Here is a 17510-nt window from a genome sequence, read left to right as displayed (position 1 = left end):
CTGCAGTTTAATGTAGCTGCAGTTTAATGTAGCTGGAGTTTAATGTAGCTGCAGTTTATTGTAGTTGCAGTTTAATGTAGCTGCAGTTTATTGTAGCTGCAGTTTAATGTAGCTGCAGTTTAATGTAGCTGCAGTTTATTGTAGCTGCAGTTTAATGTAGCTGCAGTTTAATGTAGCTGCAGTTTAATACAGCTACAGTTTAATGTAGCTGCAGTTTAATGTAGCCACAGTTTAATGTAGCCACAGTTTAATGTAGCTGCAGTTTAATACAGCTACAGTTTAATGTAGCTGCAGTTTAATACAACTACAGTTTAATGTAGCTACAGTTTAATGTAGCTGCAGTTTAATGTAGCTGCAGTTTATTGTAGTTGCAGTTTAATGTAGCTGCAGTTTAATGTAGCTGCAGTTTAATGTAGCTGCAGTTTATTGTAGCTGCAGTTTAATGTAGCTGCAGTTTAATGTAGCTGCAGTTTAATACAGCTACAGTTTAATGTAGCTGCAGTTAATGTAGCCACAGTTTAATGTAGCGCGCAGTTTAATGTAGCTGCAGTTTAATGTAGCTGCAGTTTAATACAGCTACAGTTTAATGTAGCTACAGTTTAATGTAGCTACAGTTTAATGTAGCTACAGTTTAATGTAGCTGCAGTTTAATACAGCTACAGTTTAATGTAGCTGCAGTTTAATGTAGCTACAGTTTAATGTAGCTGCAGTTTAATACAGCTACAGTTTAATGTAGCTGCAGTTTAATGTAGCCGCAGTTTAATGTAGCTACAGTTTAATACAGCTACAGTTTAATACAGCTGCAGTTTAATGTAGCTGCAGTTTAATGTAGCTGCAGTTTAATGTAGCTACAGTTTAATACAGCTACAGTTTAATACAGCTACAGTTTAATGTAGCTGCAGTTTAATGTAGCTACAGTTTAATGTAGCTGCAGTTTAATGTAGCGCGCAGTTTAATGTAGCCGCAGTTTAATGTAGCTACAGTTTAATGTAGCCGCAGTTTAATGTAGCTACAGTTTAATGTAGCTGCAGTTTAATACAGCTACAGTTTAATGTAGCTGCAGTTTAATGTAGCTACAGTTTAATGTAGCTGCAGTTTAATGTAGCTGCAGTTTAATGTAGCTGCAGTTTAATGTAGCTGCAGTTTAATACAGCTACAGTTTAATGTAGCTGCAGTTTAATGTAGCAACAGTTTAATGTAGCCGCAGTTTAATGTAGCAGCAGTTTAATGTAGCTGCAGTTTAATGTAGCAGCAGTTTAATGTAGCTGCAGTTTAATGTAGTTGCAGTTTAATGTAGCTGCAGTTTAATACAGCTACAGTTAATGTAGCTGCAGTTTAATGTAGCCACAGTTTAATGTAGCCACAGTTTAATGTAGCCGCAGTTTAATACAGCTACAGTTTAATGTAGTTGCAGTTTAATGTAGCTACAGTTTAATGTAGCAGCAGTTAATGTAGCAGCAGTTTATGGTAGCTGCAGTTTAATGTAGCTGCAGTTTAATGTAGCTGCAGTTTAATACAGCTACAGTTTAATGTAGCTGCAGTTTAATGTAGCTACAGTTTAATGTAGCAACAGTTTAATGTAGCCGCAGTTTAATGTAGCAGCAGTTTAATGTAGTTGCAGTTTAATGTAGCAGCAGTTTAATGTAGCTGCAGTTTAATGTAGCAGCAGTTTAATGTAGCCGCAGTTTAATGTAGCCGCAGTTTAATGTAGCAGCAGTTTAATGTAGCTGCAGTTTATTGTAGCCGCAGTTTAATGTAGCTGCAGTTTAATGTAGCTGCAGTTTAATGTAGCCGCAGTTTAATGTAGCCGCAGTTTAATGTAGCAGCAGTTTAATGTAGCTGCAGTTTAATGTAGCCGCAGTTTAATGTAGCCGCAGTTTAATGTAGCCGCAGTTTATTGTAGCTACAGTTCATGAATGGACAATAAGAGAAATCCGCCTGGGATGTGTGACAGGCCGACGGATGCTCATTCAAAAATGAGCAGCAACTCTTTGAACTGATGTTCCAGACAGTTACAGACACACACCCTGGACGGGTCCATCACCCTGGACGGGTCCATCACCCTGGACGGGTCCATCATGGACTGTCTGTCCATCACAGGACACACAGCAGGGGGCTTCCTGCCCTGACAGGAAGTCCTCTTCACACATTCAACACGTTTTAGCTTAACACATCATTTCTGAAGTCAAGTTCTGAAAAGAAGAAGCAGGTCTGATGAAGTCTCCAGTTCATTTTAATGAACACACACCTATACACACAATCACACTTTGGTTAGTGTATCAAAGACAAAATACTGTACATGCACAATCTGCATAGGTAGTGCTGAGATGTTCTGCTCTGTTATTTCTCAGCGTGATTTGGGAGATTTTAATTAGACCAAGCGATGAGGATTGTTTGCATTGTGCATTGCTGTGGGCAGCTGGAGCTGCCGTTCTCTCCACGCCATCACCCGTTACAGGCGGCGGACCTCAGGCGTTTCCCCCGGTCGCTCTACTCAGCAGGCATGAAGTTGTTGAGCACGGCCTGAACGCTGGCGATGCCGTCGTCCAGGCTCTCGCCTATGTGGGGGCGCAGGTACTGCTCATATGCACCCAGCGCTGACAGACGGGCCTTGTCCACCACGGGTTCTAGCTCCTCAGCAGCAGCACTGTAGAGTCACACAGTATTATGGTGTGAGTGAGGCAGAAGACCACAGAACCTGGGCTCCTTTCACTTACGCAGCAATCTTCAGAGCAGCCTGGTAACCGCGCTGGACCTCCGAGTTCCCAGCCAGGGAGGCGGCAGCTTGACCGTGCTCGCTCTGGCTGAAGTGCTCGATCAAAGGAGCAGCGCTGCCCTGGAACTTGTTGTATGCGTTCAGGATCCTTCTGTAGAACAAGGCTTTCAAGCCATTGTACTTGTCAAGAAGTTCCTTTGAGGGTTCTGGAACCTCACACAGGCCCACAGAGACTGAAATGAAAAGCCAGAAGGTGAGTCGGAGGAACCCAGGCTGGACCACCGGCTCCTGGTCCAGGAGCTGAGGGTCTCACAGCAAGTGAGACACGTTAACATGGCAGAGAAGCAGGTAAACAAGGAACATCCACAACAAAGGTCGTCAACAGAACCTGGTCCACGTCCTTACCCTGCAGAACCAGGATCAGCGCCACGGCGTATTTCACATGCATCTCTGGAACACAGGAGAAACGTGATCATTAGTTCTGCTGCACACGGACCTCCTGAGGACAGGAGCAGGGAGCAGGAGGAGGAAGAGGAGCAGGAGGAGGAAGAGGAGCAGGTAGAGTAAGAGGAGCAGGGAGAGGAGCAGGAGGAGTAAGAGGAGCAGGGAGAGGAGCAGGAGAGTAAGAGGAGCAGGAGAGGAGCAGGGAGAGGAGCAGGGAGAGGAGCAGGAGAGGAGCAGGGAGAGGAGCAGGAGGAGAGTAAGAGGAGCAGGTACCTACTGACGGTCGGACGAGCAGATCCAAGAAGCGACAGTCGTCTCTGGGGGGGAGTTGTCTGTAGCTCCGAGCTCATCTGCTCAGGATGATATAGGGGTGGTCAGCAAACAAACGTCATCTGATGAGCCTACGCACGCCCCGTCCCCCCTCCACACACACACACACACACACACACACCACACACACACACACACACTGCTAAACAAAGTCCAGTGTAGATTATATTAACTTTAAATCCTGCATGTTGAAATAGGACGATTGTGTAACGTTCCTCAAATGTAAATTTATGCTTTTGTTTCTGCATATGTGCTGAGACCGAAGACTATAACATATCTATAACATATCTATTACATATCTATAACATATCTATAACACACTGCATCTCACAATTAGTGAACTTCATACACCACTTTTATTTTGTGCAAAAGTGCCAAATCTCTTTTGCAAACGTGCTCAGCGGGACAGTTGATTACAACGTGTCTAGACACATCGCACTTAGCCCAGAGTGATGCATGCTGGGATATCCCGCTCACCTTTCACCCACCCACACAAATGAAATCGACCATTTTTTCTTCTCTGATCTAAAAGTCAATTCTCCCAGTTTTCATGGTACTGAAAGGTTGATTTACATTCCTGCTCTTCCCAGCAGGGCCGGGGCTGCAGATGAAACGAGCTAATTAACCTGTGAAATCATCTGTTTTATCAATTGCGATTGTCCCCTTTCGAACCAACAAAGATAAAGATTTGCCGAGCGTTTACTCTTTTCTCTCCCTGATCCAGAAAGGTGACAACCAAACATGACACTGCCAAGGGAAAAAGTGGTGTTTAATTCTTCCTTTGACAGAATCTCGCTCCTTAAATGATGGAATTATACATATTAAAGGTACATTAATAACAGTTTCAAACAAATATGAATCAGCTCCATAAAAATGAATCCCAGATTCTGTTTCTGCTCAGAGGATCCACTTTATTGGAGGATCCCTTTATTGGAGGATCCCTTTATTGGAGGATCCACTTTATTGGAGGATCCCTTTATTGTCAGCCTGTTGCAGACGTGATCCCATCATCTGGTGGCATTCTTTGGCGTGTAGAGGTCAAAGGTCGCCTGGAGCTTCTCCCACAGGGCTCCTCTGATCCCTGAGGCCCACTCAGCGTAGCGCTCCTTCACCGGCTCGATGTGATCTTCATAGAAGTGGTCCAAATAGCCCAGTACGGCCCCCCCCACATCCTGGACTGTGGTGCTGGCTTCCCTGTAAACACGTGCACAGTCGTGCTGGCGCCTCAGAGGACCAAAGCGTCTTTAGAGCGCCTTCTTTTCAAATTAATAACCAGAAATCATTTACCTGGCCCGTTCAGCCAGCCGCTGCAGGAGGCCGGGGGGGTCAGTGGGCGCCGGGGGGGCCAGTGCCGGGGTGCCCCAGGCTGCAGAGCAGGAGGTTTGTGAGAGCGACCAGAACATCAAAGCCTGATTTGATTCACCTACCTTGTGTTAATATGACAAGAGCGAAGATAAAGTCTTTGAAGTGCATCTGCCACAAGCAAAGAGAAAATGCCTGATTCAAACATGCAAACGGTTCAATGCTGAAAGAATATAGAAATATATCATTTTCTGAATATAGAAATATATCATTTTCTGAATATAGAAATATATCATTTTGTGAACAGGCAGGATTACAGCTTGATAAATATTCAGTATTAATTGAGAGACGTGATAAACCTTTTACCTTGTCCACGACTGCCCAACAAAACGTGGGATGAAAGTAACTCGAATCTTATCAAAAGATTCTGTTTGTATTGCTCGAGCACAGCAAACGTGCACAGCACACGTGCACAGCAAACGTGCACAGCAAACGTGCACAGCAAACGTGCTCATTGGTCTGGGCTGGAGGAACTTTTTTTCCTTTCTTTTTAGTCTTTTGGAGAAAACGATAAGGAATCATTTTGACAGAAACGATCATGTCGTTCCACTGTTATTAACGACTTTTGCTCACTTCTTAGCAAACGAGGAACATAAATAATACAAGATCAACTGACATCTTTGAAGGAAATGGCCCGAATGAAAGGAAACCAGAACATTTGTTGCTAACCTTCACTCTGGACGTGCACTGGGGGGGTCTTGGTGTCGTTCAAGTTCACCATAAACTGGGTTCATTGGGTGCCCGAGTGCCCTTTGGATCAGATAAGGAGCCACACTGGCCGCGGCTGATGTGTGTTCAGGCCAGTCAAAGTCTGGCGTGACAGCAGAGATACAGAAGACTGGCAGCTCGCCCACGAGCAGAGTCCACCGCACAATCCCTGGAATCTTCTCGCTGCTTCAGCTCTGCACCGGCGGCACAAGTTAGCGTCCAAAACTCTGCTGCTCCCACAGCTGTATAAACAGATGTGGCCCAGGGGCCTCCCAGCGTTGGGAGCAAACGTGAACATTTGAGTTTGGAGCTTCATTGCTAGCACGTGCTACCTACCTGGACCAAAGACAAGCAAGAAACTAAGAAGCACATGCGTGCAGTGCATGGGAACATCTGGAAGCGCTGCTCTCACTGGCTGTTGTTAAACTATGATCTCTACCTGTTCTCTCCTCTACCTGCCCCCCCCCCCTCTCTACCCACCCCCCCATCAGCAGGTCCTGCATCACCTGGTCCTGCTCCAGGTTTCTGCCTGTTAAAGGGGAGGTGTTCCTGCCCCTGTTGCTGGTTGGGGGTCAGGCCCTGGGGTTCTGGAGAGGGTCTAGAGACAGTTCTGATGGTAACAGACGCTGATAAATAAAGGTTGATGGATTGAAACGACGGTTGAGTTGAGTGATTGTTCAGAATGGAGCAGGCGCTGACCTCCGTTCCCTTTACTAGAGGACATCTCAGTGAACTTGGATGAGTGGTAGATCATTAATCTTGCATAAATAGTGACTTTAGCCCAGCAGTTGTGAAACAGCGAATCAGCCATGTTGGCACTCGACCTTTGGCTCCAGCAATTAGCCCGAACCCAGAGACTTTCCTTTGATCAGGTGGGCCCATCAAAGGGCTGCAGAAGGTGCTGATCCTGCACCAAGTTCTTTAATTCCATTCATCTCACACGATTGTTTCATCTCACACACACACACACACACACACACACACACACACACCACACACACACACACACAAACACTCACACTCACACACACACACACAAACACCCACACACACACCCACACACAAACACACACACACACACACACACACACAACACACACACACACCACACACACACACACACACACTCACACACACATACACACACACACACTCACACACACACACACACACACACAAAAACTCTCCATTCTTTCAGGATTTCTTATTGTGTGTTCAGATGACAGATTGTTAGACACAATTTTCACATTAATTCAGTAGTTTTTAAAGTTTCTGGTTTCATAAATCACACGAGTGTGTGTGTGTGTGTGTGTGCCTGCGTGTGTGTGTGTGCCTGCGTGTGTGTGCCTGCGTGTGTGTGTGTGTGCCTGCGTGTGTGTGTGCGCGTGTGCGTGTGTGTGTGTGTGTGTGCGTGCATTTTTGCACTCTTACCGTCCATAGCTAATGTAAATGTAAAGTGCTGCTGTGTATAGATTGTATAGATTGTATACATTTACAACCTTTTAATAAACTCATAAAAAAGTAATGATAATTTGATCATTTTTCTTGAAATTTGCACATAGAGGGACATTTCTGTATTACTGTGTTATTCTATCAACACTATATGCACATTCATGTTTTTGGCACCTTATTTACCCCTTTTTGCCTTTTTTATTTTTATTTTATTTATTTTATGTTGTTCTAGAAGAGAAACAGGATTTCGGTTCCTCTGTGTGTTCAAAACAGGCAGTGAATTGACAATAAAGCATCTTATCTTTAAAAAAGCAACTTTACATCTTAAATTGAATCTATAAAGAGGATATTTGGATATTTCTACGAAAAAAACATGAAAATCTTGTTGAAAAAACTTTATTTGATCAACGCACAGAACAGATCGGAGGGTTTTGGGAGTTTAGTTCTTCAGTTCCTGAAATTTGTTCGCCACTCTCTCCATCTGTTCCTGCAACCAGGTCCTGGGAATAACGTAGAAAAATAGGTGAAAGTTCTTCAGACACGTCTGAGCCCACGTGCGTGCCCACGTGCGTGCGTGCGTGCACACATACCTTGACTCAACTGCATACTTGCTGTTGCTGATGTCCTCCACCACAGCCTTGCCCTTCTCCAGGAGCGTGGTGGCCGAGGAGGTCACGTGCTCGCGCAGTCTGCCGAGCCTGTCCATGAAGGTGTCCTCCTGCGCCTCTGTGTCAGAGCAGAGCAACGAAGGGCTTGAGGCTCCTGCAGGAGCTCCGCTCTTTTGCTTGTGTGGGTCTCTTACCTGCACTGAGGACCAGAGCCAGCAGCAGCACAGCAGCTGGGAGGAGCAGTCTCATGTTGGCGGCTGTGATTCTGCTGGGAACATGGACACAGACCCCCTTTTATTCACGCCTGCTAACGTACCCAGTTAATTCTTTACCCATCCTTGCTTAATTAATCACTCTCTTTTTTGCAAAAATCCCACTTTTGCTGCTGCGTTTATAGTAAAGAAAGTTACTCTGGGTTGGTTGTGCTGGATGTGGATGAAATTCAAAGTCGTACCTGTTTTACCGTTTCAGATGAGAGTTGGGAACAACAAGCCTGAGCTCAGTGTTGTGCGTGTGCATGTTCCTCCTTATAAGGCTGCTCGCTGCTCAACGTGACGTAGTGGGCAGCGACCTCCCGGTGTCACTGCCTTCTCCCTGGAGCTGTGCTGCGACTGCATCGATCAGACAAAAACACCCAGCAAATCACGATTGTCCCTCGTCCTTTATTCTCTACTCATTTCCATCTCTTACTCATTCAGGGCTCTCAGGGTTCCCTCCAGAAGATCGTCTTCACTAACAACTTTATCAATCACAAAATGGTGACAGGGTTCAACCAAGATAGCATTTGAACAGACAGACCAGATATTTGGGTGCTCCTTTAAACCTTGTTTTTCTCTGTGAAGAATCACAGCTTCTCATCAGTTGTTATTCAAGCCCACTTGGAACCAGATATTTTTATTTAAGATGCTATTTTGTTGCTTCACCATCTGACGTGGCTCCTTGCAGACGTTCCTTTTCTTCAAAGGGAAATGTTTCAGACGGAGTTATGTGGTGCGTGTTGCAAGCCGACATGTGGCAGGAAAACAATGAGGCCTGAACTGTTGTAACCTCTGGTTCCAGCTGTGATCTGAGCCTGTTGACAGGAAGTCTGGCTCTGCCTCTGTGAGGAACCTCATCACGAATTATCAGTTCTGTTTTCACACTAAGCCGTCGGCTGCAACAGGGCCAAATCCACATTAGCTGTCCATGGTTGGGGCTCACCTACACCTACCTAAATGATCATTAGTGTGGGCCTTATCACACACACACACACACACACCACACACACACACACACACACACACACACACACACACACACCCTTGATCCGCACCCACATCACCATCAGGTAGAAAACGGCTTCATGCACCAGTTTGGACCTGCGTACTTGTTTGGGGCCCTGGAAGTGCAGGAATATAATGCTCCCAATTTGGAAAAAAGGAAAAGAGAAGCTGTTATTGTGTTTGGCTGAGAGCCCCATGGAGACCGATGTGATGCCACTATTGTTAGGCTGAAACTCCCCGCAGGGGTGTTTCTGCGGGGTAACTAGCAGTCAAAGGCAGGCCAGCAGCTGCTAGAGTTCAGGAACTTTTATTAAATGTTGCTCAGCATGCAAATGCCCCACAGAAAAAGAAAGGGGAGCAAGTTCTGATCCGGTTTTTCCTCATTTTCCCGTCTTTTATGCATCCGATAAATCCCGCAGGAAAGCCTTTAATGTAGTTGAAACATGTCTGTCAAAGTGAGGGTTCTACAAAAACACCGGTTTCTCAAAACCTCATTGATGAAGCACAAGCTGTGAGTCACAGTCCCTGCCCTTTATCCCAGAATGCAAGATAAACATGTTGTGCTGAACTCAAAGATGTTGTTTTGTAGAACAATAAATGGCTCGAGTGAAGCAACCGATAAGTCAAATCCATAGGTGGTGGCGTGTGTATCAGCGAAGTGTCAGCAGCTTAGAATTCATTTAAACTTTGCTCTCTCCTTTGTTTCAGCCTCCATCTCAAAGAGAGAGCCTCCATCTTCAGGGTTGTGGAGTGACTGAGCCTTGGGACCAAAGTGGTGCCAGATCCTCACAGGGTGACATATAGGACAAACAACCGTCACAGCGATCACCCTCCATAAAGGAAAGCACAGCTGCATCGACACGTAGCAGGAATTCAAGTGGAGGGGTCAGAGAAGCACAGACAAATGGGGACAAAAGGGGGACAAAGGGGGACAAGTGGTGTCCTCTGCTGGCCTCGATTCTGCACTTCAAAGGCAAAATCCTGCTGAGCCACCATATTAAAGGTTTTTTAATTCCATTGGTAGACTGATTGAACCCTCTGTAGACCAGATGTGTTGCAAAACACACACACACACACACACACACGCGTGCACACACACACACACACTTCCTTATACTTCTGTCTTTGCGAGGACTTTCAGAGACATAATGCTATGCACAGCTTCTTAACACACCAATCTTAACTAACCCTCACCATCACCCTAACCCCCCCCGACACACACACACACACACACACACACATATACACACTCACACCTATCCTGCCTCTCCTACCCTGTCCTCCTCTCCTTTCTAATATGAGTCATGTTAGAGTGGGAATTGGACTGGGGACTAACATGCGTGGGCCAGTGCCTTTCCTTGGTCTCTCATAAAAAGCTAAACTGATGGTGGTCTGTGTAGTGAGAGACTGAGAGTACATCCATCATTCACCTAACCATAACCATAACCCTAACCCTAACCCTAACCCTAACCCTAACCCTAACCCTAACCCTAACCATAACCATAACCCTAACCCTAGCCCTAACCCTAACTATAACCTCTAACCCTAACCCTAGTCCTAACCCTAACTATAACCTCTAACCCTAACCTAACCCTAACCTAACCCTAACCCTAACCCTAACCCTAACTATAACCTCTAACCCTAACCTAACCCTAACCTAACCCTAACCATAACCCTAACCCTAACCCTAACTATAACCTCTAACCCTAACTATAACCACATCTTACCACAAGAATGTGTAAATTGGTACTAAAATACAAAGAAAGTACAAGAACCCCCTCCACACACACACACACACGCACACTCACACACACACGCACACACACATGCACACACACGCACGCACAAGCACACACACACGCACACACACACACGCACGCACATGCACACACACACGCAGACACACTCACACACACACGCACACACACGCACGCACATGCACACACACACGCAGACACTCACACACACACGCACACACACTCACACACACGCAGACACTCACACACTCACACACACTCACACAAACACACGCACACACACACTCACACACACACACACGCAGACACTCACACACACACACACACACACTCAGATAAAGTCTGAGGTGCCCATTTACACCTGTGTCTGTGTGACGTGCACGGACGGGCTGATGTTTGTCCTTCAGAGATGAGCCACCATAGAAGAGATAAAAAACAGGGACGGATCTTAACAAGTCCTGACTGGAAGCACTGGGGGGGGGGGGGGGGGGGGGGGGGCTTTAATGGTTGGATGGTGGAACCATGTGTGTTTGTTCCAGGTCGTGGGGCAGATAGAGAAACTGACTCAGAATGTGGCGTTTGGGTTCTTTATTCTCTGATCACACTGACGTGTCCAACACACGGTGGAGCCACGTTACAGTCAACAACTCATTCATGGCAGAAGTCGTTTTGAAATGAAGAAGGTACATCAGGAAGGACACGTTGCTTCCTCATCACTTTAAAAAATCAGTGCATTTTTAATAATGCCACGGGTGCGACTGGGCCCAACTAGGACCACACATGACCACAGACATGAACTTGGAGGCTGAGCTAACTAGATGTGTTCATTCCACAAAGTGAAGCAAAGTAAAGAAAAATACAGAGTTTTCTTTTCTGTCTTATGTTTGATCAGGATGCTTGTGTCCAGTCAAGGGAGGCGACGAGAGGAAAGTGAGCAGAACATCCCAGTCTGACCACCAAGCCCAGCTCATCTCATCATCTCCATCGGTCTGAACACAACACCCAAATGAAAAAGGAGTAACTCTCAAGCCGCCCTTTACCGCCTCTGTGGCAGTAAAGGAGCACCCACCATCTAAACCCTCAAAGTCTCTTCACCTAGTTAGTGGCCGTCTCCTTGAACTTGTCCACCATGCTTTCAAAATTCTCACGGATCTGGGTGGCGTATGGAGAGAGCAGATCCTTCAGCTCATCCATCTTGCCCTCCAGAGAGGTACGCAGCTCCTGGGCGGTCACTTCCAGCCTGGTCTTGAGGTCTTCAACCTGGGTCTCCAGCTGCTGTCCCAGGCTCTCCGCCTGGCTGCCCAGCACGGTGGAGAGGTCGGCCATCTTCTTGCTAGCGGTGTCGCCGCCCTGCTGAAGGTAAGGCTCGAACTGGCCCCTCATGTTCTCCAGATTCTGGGAGGTGCGAAGCTGGATTTCACCCATGTAGGTGGCGATGGTGCTACAAAGCAGAGGAACGTTTAGTCTTTACATCCACACCTGTTTTAAGTATGAAATTCTTCGTCTTACTGACTTGTGGATCTGCTCAGCGTCCTTGTTGAGACGCTTCTTCAGCTTATTGGTGTAGGTGCTCATGCGGTCGCGGACATCGTCGCTGTTCTGCTCCATCAAAGCCTTGAGCTCCCCCAGATAGTCGGTGCTGCGCACTTTGGCGTCCGTCATGTCCTTCTGGAGCTTGTTGAACAGGAGCTGCATGTCCTGAGACAGCTGGCCGCTGGAGCTCTCAGTGTAGGGCGCCACTCTGCTCTGGACCTCATCTTTGTACTTGGTCAGCTCGGCCATGGTGTCAGTAATCAGAGTGCTGGAACATCAGTCGGTGGATTCAGAAGATGCAGAGATTCAAACACCAAGAAAGCTTGAATGTAAGAAGTCCTGACTTACTCCAGCTCCCTGCTGATCTGATGAGTCTTGAGGGTCTTCACCACGTCATCACTTTGTTGGCTCAGGTCCGTGATGTACTGCCAGAAGCGGTTGACGACGCCCTGCCAGTGGTCCGGCTGGGCCGGGGCCAGGGGCACCGAGCGGGCGCTGCACCCTGGAACAGACGCCGTCAGCCCTCATTCACACTCACACCAGCAGTTCTGCACCAGCCACAACTTACCGCAGACGAGTGCCAGAGCAAGAAGGAGAGCTGCAGGATTCATGGTCTTCAGGTGGACAGATGAGCTGTGGACTGAACAGAGAGGGAGAATTAGCCTGGAAGCGCGCGCAGCCGCGTGAGTCTGCAGCCGCGTGAGTCTGCTCCTCTCACCTGAGGGATCGTGGCTCCTGCTCCTGATCGCCGACTGCCGTCTTTTATAGCGTCACTGCTGCCGCCCTGGCGCGCGCCTGTGCGTGCGTGCGTGCGTGTGTCACGGTGATGGTGGTGATGGTGTCTGCGCAGCTTCCTCTTTATCGCGGAGTCACCAAAGTTCCGAGTTTCATCTCGGTTAAAAGTTTTCTGACTAAATAAAAACCAAAAGAAGTGTTAAAGATTAAATGTTACTTAAAACTCGCGTTAAAGTCAATTTGTGATGGCCAATTATCCTACAGGAATATATTACTTTTAATGTATTACATTAAACTTTTTTTCAACAATTTAGTGCGTTTAATGCCAGAAGTGGCATTAAACGCAGAAAGGGGATGTGGAATGTTTGCACATCACTTCATCTGACCCCCGTTCTGGTATCTAAATGTATAGATACGTATAGATATGTATAGATATATGTATAGATCCTGTGGGGCCTCAGGTGAGAACCCACCATTGCAGCTACTTTTTTATTATTTTTTTTTTACAACTGGTGCATGTTTTAAAACTCAAAGGATGGAGAGCAAATGAACAAATAATGTGTGTTTTTTCTTTTAAAGCTATTTTTCAATGCTTGGTTTGTTAAAATACTAATAATTTATATAAAAAATTCTACGGGCATACGGATGGTTTTAATATTTATTTAAAACACTATAGAAACAATAACGAGGAGCCCTAATTACTTTATTTGAGACATTTTTTAACCCTTGTATCCACTTTGGCCACCAAGCGATTAGATCTGAAAACAAACGCTCGTGGCACCAAGACGTGAACCCTTCAGCAGCCCCCACAGCTCAGACCTTTGAGTGCATTTACATAACAGCCCCTCACGGTGTGTGAATGCTAAAGGCTAACGCTGCATTTGTCATGTGCAGCGTGTCCCAACACAACGAGGCACGTTTGGGCTGCTCCACCCAACAAAAGAGGGATTAAGGGGAATGCGATGCATCTGTAAAACATCGGTTCCAAGACAAAGAGGAAAAGAGGGAATTAACTGAAAGCTCCTTTCACAGTCGTAGGAAAATCCGTGATTTCGAAACTTGGCCTCAGCAGAGCAACATTGCGTACAAAGCAACAAATATTTGTGTGGCTGCGGAACAAACGGGTCCCAGGACATCTTGATTTCTACCTGCAGCCAGGAACGTTTCTTCAGGTTTCACCCGCAGCCAAACGTCAACAACACTTGGAACAAGATGTTTGTCTCTTTGCTCTGACGTCTCTGTTAACCCCTGCTAGCATGGCGGTGCCTGCGTGATGACCTTTGGCCTTTTAGACTTTGTTGCCAACCAGGCAGATTCCTCTGTTTTGCTTTATTTTTCCCAGAAGATGTTCTTCACATAAACGTGCAGCAGCCTAATGAGGACAATTAATAAGAGCTGCCGTTTCCTAAATGAAACGTCCGATTAGACACGCCTGCCCTTTCACCCCAGGGGGGGCGAGTGGACTGCTGCACCACTAAAGTCCCCCTCTGAACAACGCTCGTGCTGGTGACCGTGTTTTCACAGAGCTGGTGCAGGATCACCGGATCATGACGCAATCCTGATGGTGTTGGTATGAAAGGCTGAGACAGGGAAGTGAGAACCAAGCACGGGGTTAGATAGCGAAACATCGGACACTGTCAACTCAGCAGCATTACGCATCTGTGGAGTGAGCTTGTGCTGGAGCGCATCCTCGGGCCGGTCTGAACCAGAATAACCCCGGTCCCGTGCTGCTGCTGAGTGGCCCGAATCTACAAAATATCCAGCTGACGTCTCCTCCGCACGGACGTGTCAGAGAGGTCACAACAGTTGCTTTCAGTGGGTGAAGAAGCATGTTTTTCTCTTCACTGATCCTGTTGAGCAAGATGATGAGCCAAGGTTACACAGTGAGTGGGGGGGGGGGGGGGTCCTGTAGTCAGCAAGTATGTGGAAACACCAAGTAACCCTAGGGTCAGGTTGGGGGTCAGGCTGGGGGGGGTCAGGCTGGGGGGGGTCGGGCTGGGGGGGGTCGGGCTGGGTGGGGGTCAGGCTGGGGGGGGGCTGGGGGTCGGGCTGGGTGGGGGTCGGGCTGGGGGTCGGGCTGGGTGGGGGTCAGGCTGGGGGGGGGGTCGGGCTGGGGGTCGGGCTGGGGGGGGTCAGGCTGGGGGGGGTCGGGCTGGGGGTCGGGCTGGGGGGGGTCAGGCTGGGGGGGGTCGGGTCGGGTGGGGGTCGGGCTCTCATCAGGGACTTCAAGCTGTGCTATTATTCAAAATTAACCACATATATTAACAGCACTTGCTGACACTGCGGAAGCCTCAGAAAAGCTCCGATTCCAGACTCACCTTGACACAATACTCCAGTTCCCTATAAACACTTTTAAAAGTCTTTCTAAAACTAATTCTATGATTTTAAAGCTAAAATCAATTTCATGATTCAAGACATTTTTTTATTAAGTGAAACTCATCGAGTCATGATAATTCCTTAAACTGTAACATGATGAAAAAGGAAAAACCAACCAGAGCTACGTGTGTTTGCGTGTGGAAGGTTCACGGGCACAGGAATGTTGTTGTTGGGTAATGTGGCGTGGGAGCCTCCCAGGAGCCTCCCGGGAGCCTCCCAGGAGCCTGCCTCGAAGGCTCCTGGGAGCCTGCTGGGAGCCTCCCGGGAGTGGGGACAAAAGGAACGGGAAGCTGGATGTTTATCAGGTTCCAATCTGAAAGGACAAACCTGAACATGTCCTTTCAAAGGTGTGTGTAGGTGTGTGTAGGTGTGTGAGTGTGTGTAGGTGTGTGTAGGTGTGTGTGTAGGTGTGTGAGTGTGTGTAGGTGTGTGAGTGTGTGTGTGGGGGGTGGGGGGGGCCTTCTCTGTGTTAGCCAGGACAAATAACAAGGGTTTTGTTCCACTTCACTTCATTTCAGGGAAGTTTTTTTTTGCTGTCAGACAATGGAGCCGTGGCCCAAGCTGCCGGTGATGATCTGAACACGATTATGAACAATAAAGTGACTCTTCTGAGTATTTTAAATGAGAAATATTAAATGATCCAATTAGCTAATTATCTTTGTCTAACTATGCAGTATTACTCATATTCAGATTTTATTTTATCTTTGGAAATCTGTGGATGTTGTGTGATAATTCTGGATAGAACACGGAGTCACATGAATTCGTTTGGGCTCGTTTTATTTTCAAAAGAGGGGAAGAGCTCATGGACCAATTAATATCCTACATCTCAAAAAATTCTAAAGACATTCTCAGATTAAGAAAAGAAGAGGCAGCTTTTGTGAGTGTAAACAATGTTGACACGTTCCTGAGGTGTTGACTTGGAGCAGGTGCTGGTCACCAGGAGGGTGATTTTAACCAGCTTTCACGAAGGACTCATACAGGGAGGCGAGGCGAGCCTGGAGGTCCTGGGCGTAGGGGTCCAGTTTGTCCCTAAGTTCATCAACAAACGGAGCAGCCATGTCTTTCACCTGCTGGGCCCTCTGGTTCAGCTCAGTCTGCACCTTCTCAGCCATCGGTGCCAAGTTCTGCTGGAAATTCTGCAGGTGTCCGTCCACCTTCAGCTTCAGGTCATCAGTGTAGGGTCCCAGCTGAGCCTGCAGGTCCTTCACGCTCTGCTCCAGGCTGCTCTTCAGCTCCTCGCTCTTCTGCATCAGTGTGGCTCTCAGAGCCTCAGAGTCCACAGAGTCTGCGTAAGGGGCCAGCTCCTGCTTGAGCTGCTCCACTCTGGCCTGGATCTTGGCCTTCATGTCCTCGGTGTACGGCTCCAGCTTGTTACGAACGCTGCTCAGTTCCTGGGTCACGCGCTCTCTCAGCACGTCAGCCTCTGTGGTGACTTTGGTGATGAGGTCCTGGGCCCCCGGGGGAAGCTGTTCCTGGATGGACACCGCATATTTGCTGGCCATATCAGCGCTCTCTGTCAGACGAGCGCTGCAGAAGAACGTGGAAAGACAGTTTAGAGGAGATGTTCTTTTGGTGGTGTTCCCATCATGACCATACAGCTCCCAGCCTCACCAGTTGACCTACCTCACGTCCTGTCCAAACTGAGACTTCCTGACCATCTGCAGAGTGTCATCAGCTGTCTGGGTTGCCTTGGCAACATAGTCCCAGAATGCATCAGTCAGCACTTCCAGCTGGGGCTTGGGTGCATCAGCGTAGAACAAATTGGCCTGACAACCTGATGGATTGGCAGAGTAACGGGTCAAATGACTATCGAGTCATTGAAACTTAAAGAGTATCGTTCCAACATTTTGTAACAAAACTCACCGCTGAAGACAGCTAAGGCGAGCACAACCAGGACCTTCATGGCTTTTATACCTTAAAAGAAGCAAGAGAAGCAGATTAGTTAGCGCGGAGCCTCGTGGCGGCTTGGTCAGCCGACGCATCTGTCATCACGCTCACCCGAGCTGCTGCTGCTGTATCCTGAGAGCGACTCAGCGAGGTTTGTGTTGCGCCTGTGTGAATCAGCAGCTTTTATAGCAACACAGACAATAATGATCCCAAAGTCCAGATGCCAGTGCCCTGCTGTCACCGTGCAGGTGCACGGCACCAATGTGCACCAAAGGGTGAGCTGCTCAGAGCTCGTTATAGAAACATTATAAAAAATGAACCGCTCTCTTGTTTCTAGTAT

At 47.5% G+C, this 17510-nt stretch overlaps 4 protein-coding genes across 6 annotated transcripts; all 4 read right to left on the bottom strand.

Moving 5' to 3' along the window:
• Positions 1 to 2215: 2215 nt before the first annotated feature.
• Positions 2216 to 3551, bottom strand: apoa2 (apolipoprotein A-II). 3 transcript variants are annotated; one of them, XM_057023260.1, is made up of 4 exons: positions 3438 to 3551; positions 3122 to 3166; positions 2718 to 2949; positions 2216 to 2647 (listed from the first exon to the last, which is right to left on the bottom strand). In XM_057023260.1, exons 1-4 carry the CDS (start codon positions 3508 to 3510, stop codon positions 2491 to 2493), a joined length of 507 nt encoding a protein of 168 aa, XP_056879240.1. In that variant the 5' UTR covers positions 3511 to 3551; the 3' UTR covers positions 2216 to 2490. The 3 variants fall into 3 exon arrangements, with proteins under 3 accessions (XP_056879240.1, XP_056879243.1, XP_056879241.1); XM_057023263.1 differs by having other exon boundaries at positions 3434 to 3546; XM_057023261.1 differs by lacking the exons at positions 3122 to 3166; positions 3438 to 3551 and adding an exon at positions 3065 to 3094 and having other exon boundaries at positions 2718 to 3007.
• A 687-nt stretch (positions 3552 to 4238) lies between these two features.
• apoc4 (apolipoprotein C-IV) lies at positions 4239 to 5261 on the bottom strand. Its single transcript, XM_057023264.1, has 4 exons — positions 5159 to 5261; positions 4918 to 4963; positions 4778 to 4856; positions 4239 to 4684 (listed from the first exon to the last, which is right to left on the bottom strand). Exons 2-4 carry the CDS (start codon positions 4961 to 4963, stop codon positions 4498 to 4500), a joined length of 312 nt encoding a protein of 103 aa, XP_056879244.1. The 5' UTR covers positions 5159 to 5261; the 3' UTR covers positions 4239 to 4497.
• A 5951-nt stretch (positions 5262 to 11212) lies between these two features.
• Positions 11213 to 12926, bottom strand: apoeb (apolipoprotein Eb). Its single transcript, XM_057023252.1, has 4 exons — positions 12741 to 12926; positions 12521 to 12674; positions 12153 to 12440; positions 11213 to 12080 (listed from the first exon to the last, which is right to left on the bottom strand). The coding sequence occupies exons 1-4, from the start codon at positions 12781 to 12783 to the stop codon at positions 11735 to 11737; spliced, it is 831 nt and encodes a 276-aa protein (XP_056879232.1). The 5' UTR covers positions 12784 to 12926; the 3' UTR covers positions 11213 to 11734.
• A 3117-nt stretch (positions 12927 to 16043) lies between these two features.
• On the bottom strand, positions 16044 to 17352 carry apoa4b.2 (apolipoprotein A-IV b, tandem duplicate 2). The gene is made up of 4 exons (XM_057023259.1): positions 17282 to 17352; positions 17147 to 17197; positions 16907 to 17057; positions 16044 to 16810 (listed from the first exon to the last, which is right to left on the bottom strand). Exons 2-4 carry the CDS (start codon positions 17184 to 17186, stop codon positions 16234 to 16236), a joined length of 768 nt encoding a protein of 255 aa, XP_056879239.1. The 5' UTR covers positions 17187 to 17197; positions 17282 to 17352; the 3' UTR covers positions 16044 to 16233.
• Positions 17353 to 17510: the final 158 nt, after the last annotated feature.

Source organism: Takifugu flavidus, unplaced genomic scaffold, assembly GCF_003711565.1.
Source record: "Takifugu flavidus isolate HTHZ2018 unplaced genomic scaffold, ASM371156v2 ctg141, whole genome shotgun sequence".
NCBI classification, from domain to species: domain Eukaryota; kingdom Metazoa; phylum Chordata; class Actinopteri; order Tetraodontiformes; family Tetraodontidae; genus Takifugu; species Takifugu flavidus.
Note: the sequence above shows the minus strand (reverse complement) of the source record. Positions and strands in the feature narration are given on the sequence as shown.

Excerpts from the sequence above, each read along its gene's own strand:
- apoa2 (XM_057023260.1), bottom strand. The coding sequence starts at position 3,510 with ATGAGCTCGGAGCTACAGACAACTCCCCCCCAGAGACGACTGTCGCTT. Across the intron at positions 3,167-3,437 it reads ATCTGCTCGTCCGACCGTCA|AGATGCATGTGAAATACGCC; the intron begins GTAGGTACCTGC and ends CCTGTGTTCCAG. Across the intron at positions 2,648-2,717 it reads GCTGCTCTGAAGATTGCTGC|TGCTGCTGCTGAGGAGCTAG; the intron begins GTAAGTGAAAGG and ends GTGACTCTACAG.
- apoc4 (XM_057023264.1), bottom strand. The coding sequence starts at position 4,963 with ATGCACTTCAAAGACTTTATCTTCGCTCTTGTCATATTAACACAAG. Across the intron at positions 4,857-4,917 it reads TCTTGTCATATTAACACAAG|CCTGGGGCACCCCGGCACTG; the intron begins GTAGGTGAATCA and ends CCTGCTCTGCAG. Across the intron at positions 4,685-4,777 it reads CGGCTGGCTGAACGGGCCAG|GGAAGCCAGCACCACAGTCC; the intron begins GTAAATGATTTC and ends ACGTGTTTACAG.
- apoeb (XM_057023252.1), bottom strand. The coding sequence starts at position 12,783 with ATGAATCCTGCAGCTCTCCTTCTTGCTCTGGCACTCGTCTGCG. Across the intron at positions 12,441-12,520 it reads CAGATCAGCAGGGAGCTGGA|CACTCTGATTACTGACACCA; the intron begins GTAAGTCAGGAC and ends CTGATGTTCCAG. Across the intron at positions 12,081-12,152 it reads GACGCTGAGCAGATCCACAA|CACCATCGCCACCTACATGG; the intron begins GTCAGTAAGACG and ends TCTGCTTTGTAG.
- apoa4b.2 (XM_057023259.1), bottom strand. The coding sequence starts at position 17,186 with ATGAAGGTCCTGGTTGTGCTCGCCTTAGCTGTCTTCAGCG. Across the intron at positions 17,058-17,146 it reads CGCCTTAGCTGTCTTCAGCG|GTTGTCAGGCCAATTTGTTC; the intron begins GTGAGTTTTGTT and ends CCAATCCATCAG. Across the intron at positions 16,811-16,906 it reads CAGTTTGGACAGGACGTGAG|CGCTCGTCTGACAGAGAGCG; the intron begins GTAGGTCAACTG and ends GTTCTTCTGCAG.